The 2,569-nt window shown below is 26.7% G+C and overlaps 1 protein-coding gene across 1 annotated transcript in view; it reads right to left on the bottom strand.

Annotated features, from left to right (window-relative positions):
* Positions 1 to 2,256, bottom strand: part of LOC106688907 (putative inorganic phosphate cotransporter) — a gene marked incomplete at its 5' end in the record, with an annotated part of 9,443 nt that extends 7,187 nt beyond the window's left edge. The window contains 3 exon segments of the mRNA XM_067048918.1: positions 1,142 to 1,271; positions 1,872 to 1,975; positions 2,066 to 2,256. Coding sequence (XP_066905019.1) covers positions 1,142 to 1,271; positions 1,872 to 1,975; positions 2,066 to 2,256 — 425 coding nt within the window.
* Positions 2,257 to 2,569: the final 313 nt, after the last annotated feature.

The raw sequence follows: 2,569 nt of genomic DNA, 5'->3' as shown, positions 1-2,569 counted from the left end.
TTAAGACAAAATCGAAACACAAATATATTCATGGAAGTCATGAAGAGTATAATCTTATATATGTATATAATATATATATATATATATATATATATATATATGTATAACCTCTTAAGTACAATAGAATAACCTAGGACTTATGAGATTTTCATTGTCTAATGTATGCTCTATAGAGCCTTGTTGTTCTAGTTTCTTATTTGCTAGGATAATAAGTTTATGACTATTGTATATTAACATATTATTCAAACGAAAAACACTGGAAATTCTTCAAATTTATGTAAATATTCACATTATAAGCTTAAAAGTTATTTTACATTTATTTGTCCAATAATATTTTAAATTATAGTTTCAAAAAATAATTTAATAGCTGTAAATAGTTTTTGAAAAAGTAAGACATCATAAACTATACTATCTCTTACTCTATTTAATCAGTAAATGGTAAATGATACTAACCAGCAAATACAAGAGATCCAAGTTTCCCTCTTTCCATTGGAGGGACCCATTGAGCAAGAAGAGCATTGAGTGCAGGAAATGTAGTTCCCTATCATGACAATTAAAACAGTCATGTAATTAAAACAATTTGCAGTTTGAAAAACATCAATTACCTATTATATTAACTACTGAAGTGCTTTTCTCCAATAAAATATTTATAAATATATTTAATACCTTAGGTCCCTTATCCTACATTAAGGGATAAGTTTTCCCTCCTTTAATTGATATTGTAAATTGTTACTATGCTTTGTTAATGCAAATTTATTCATGTTTTTCAAATATTGTTATTGGGAAAATTGTTGCATTAAAATAGGAATAGTACATATAATTAATCATAAATTGAATCTTTCTTGTTAATCATATTTATTCAATCTTTTGTATTGGGTATAGAATGATTATTTTTACATCTAAAATATAATCCGTTTCTAATTTCTTATAATATAATTTTAAAATTTGTTTAAGGTGATTGGTCTTGTCTTGGGCAGCAAGACTTATAAATAAAGTGCTACCCTCAGTAATAACCATCAGTAAAATTATATAAATATGTAATACAATTATCAATTTTCAGATATTTTATATTCAAAGTTGTTGACTGTTTAGGCTCAATTCTTAAAGTTTTTTTCTTAATTCTTAGTTACCAAATACTCACTTCACCAAGTCCTTCTAAAAATCTAACTGTGATCATCCAGTTAGGTCCATGCCTCGCTGCCAATGGTGTGAGGAGAGTTAATAATGCTGTGCTGAGTATGCCAAGCCCTAGAGTTTGCTTACCACCAAACCTGGTTACAAAAAACATACAAATAGAAAAACAAAGAAAAACCAAAATACTTTATTTCCATTATATTAGTTCCTAATTTCCTATCATTAATACTTTATCTTAGAAATAATAATACTGATAAAACTAATATAGAAAAAAAAAACAATAATTCATTCACTATTTTATACTCAAACCGAAAAATCATCAGCTAAAAGCTGATTTTGCATAGTTTGTCGTATATTTCTTTTCTTTTTGAATTTTATTTTAAGATATAAGCTAAAACTGATAGAATTTACCATATTCACTTGTTATTTCTCCAAACCCATGGATGGGACTTTTATATACACAATATACTGGTGATACTAAACAATAAAAAGGAATTTGCTTCTTTATTTTTAAAATTTTTGAGTTTTTTTGTGCCCAATTTGACTAAAGCTGTAACCGAATAAATTTCTGGCTAAATTTGACGAAGTAATAACTCACATGGGATTAAATTTTATAAATAGGAAGACATTAGTTTTTCAAATATTCATTTGTTTAGGCCTAATGATCTGCTTTGGATAAATTTACTTAAGACAATTAATGATTGATAGGAGTCATTATTGTTATAATAAATTGTTACCTCTCAGCTAATAAGCCACCAGGTATGTGTGTGATTACATATCCCCAATAAAACGCTGATAAAATCAATCCCTGAGTTTTCTCATCCCAATCAAACTCATTATCCTGAAAAATAACAAAATGTGTTTAAAATTTCAATATTGAATAATAAATTTATAATAATATTCATGTATGCATTATAAGTAAAATTCTTACAGGATTAGTGTGATTTCTCATAACCAAGTCACCTCCAGGACATGCATACTCATCAGTAACTATATGGTCTTTATGTTTAGGTACTACTACCATTTCTGTAATTGCAAGGCTGAGACAAGAGCGCATTGAATAAGCATTTGCAACAGCGAAAAAGCCCATTAGTCCAAGGATGTATCTTTGAGGAAGACATCCTGAAAAGAAAAAAACAATAAAAATACATTCCTAACAACCTCATTAAGGAAAATTTAAAATGACCATAGAATAAGGTTAATCAATCTCTTAACAATATATAATTTATCAATAAAATGAATTAAAATCAAACTTTAAACCATTTATGTTTTTTTCTATAATAAATGGCATAAATATATATATGGGATAGCTCATCAATTACATTGCAGATCTATTGAATAGTTAATACTAATTAGCTACTGACCTAAAAATTAGATAATTTGAAAATTTTATGTCAATTTCTAACTGTTTTATTTGTTTAGGAGCTAGCACAAT

Source organism: Halyomorpha halys, unplaced genomic scaffold (assembly GCF_000696795.3).
Source record: "Halyomorpha halys isolate HHAL.00 unplaced genomic scaffold, Hhal_1.1 Scaffold1233.1, whole genome shotgun sequence".
NCBI lineage: Eukaryota > Metazoa > Arthropoda > Insecta > Hemiptera > Pentatomidae > Halyomorpha > Halyomorpha halys.
The sequence above is the reverse complement of the archived record's forward strand: the minus strand, read 5'-3'. Positions and strand labels throughout refer to the sequence as shown.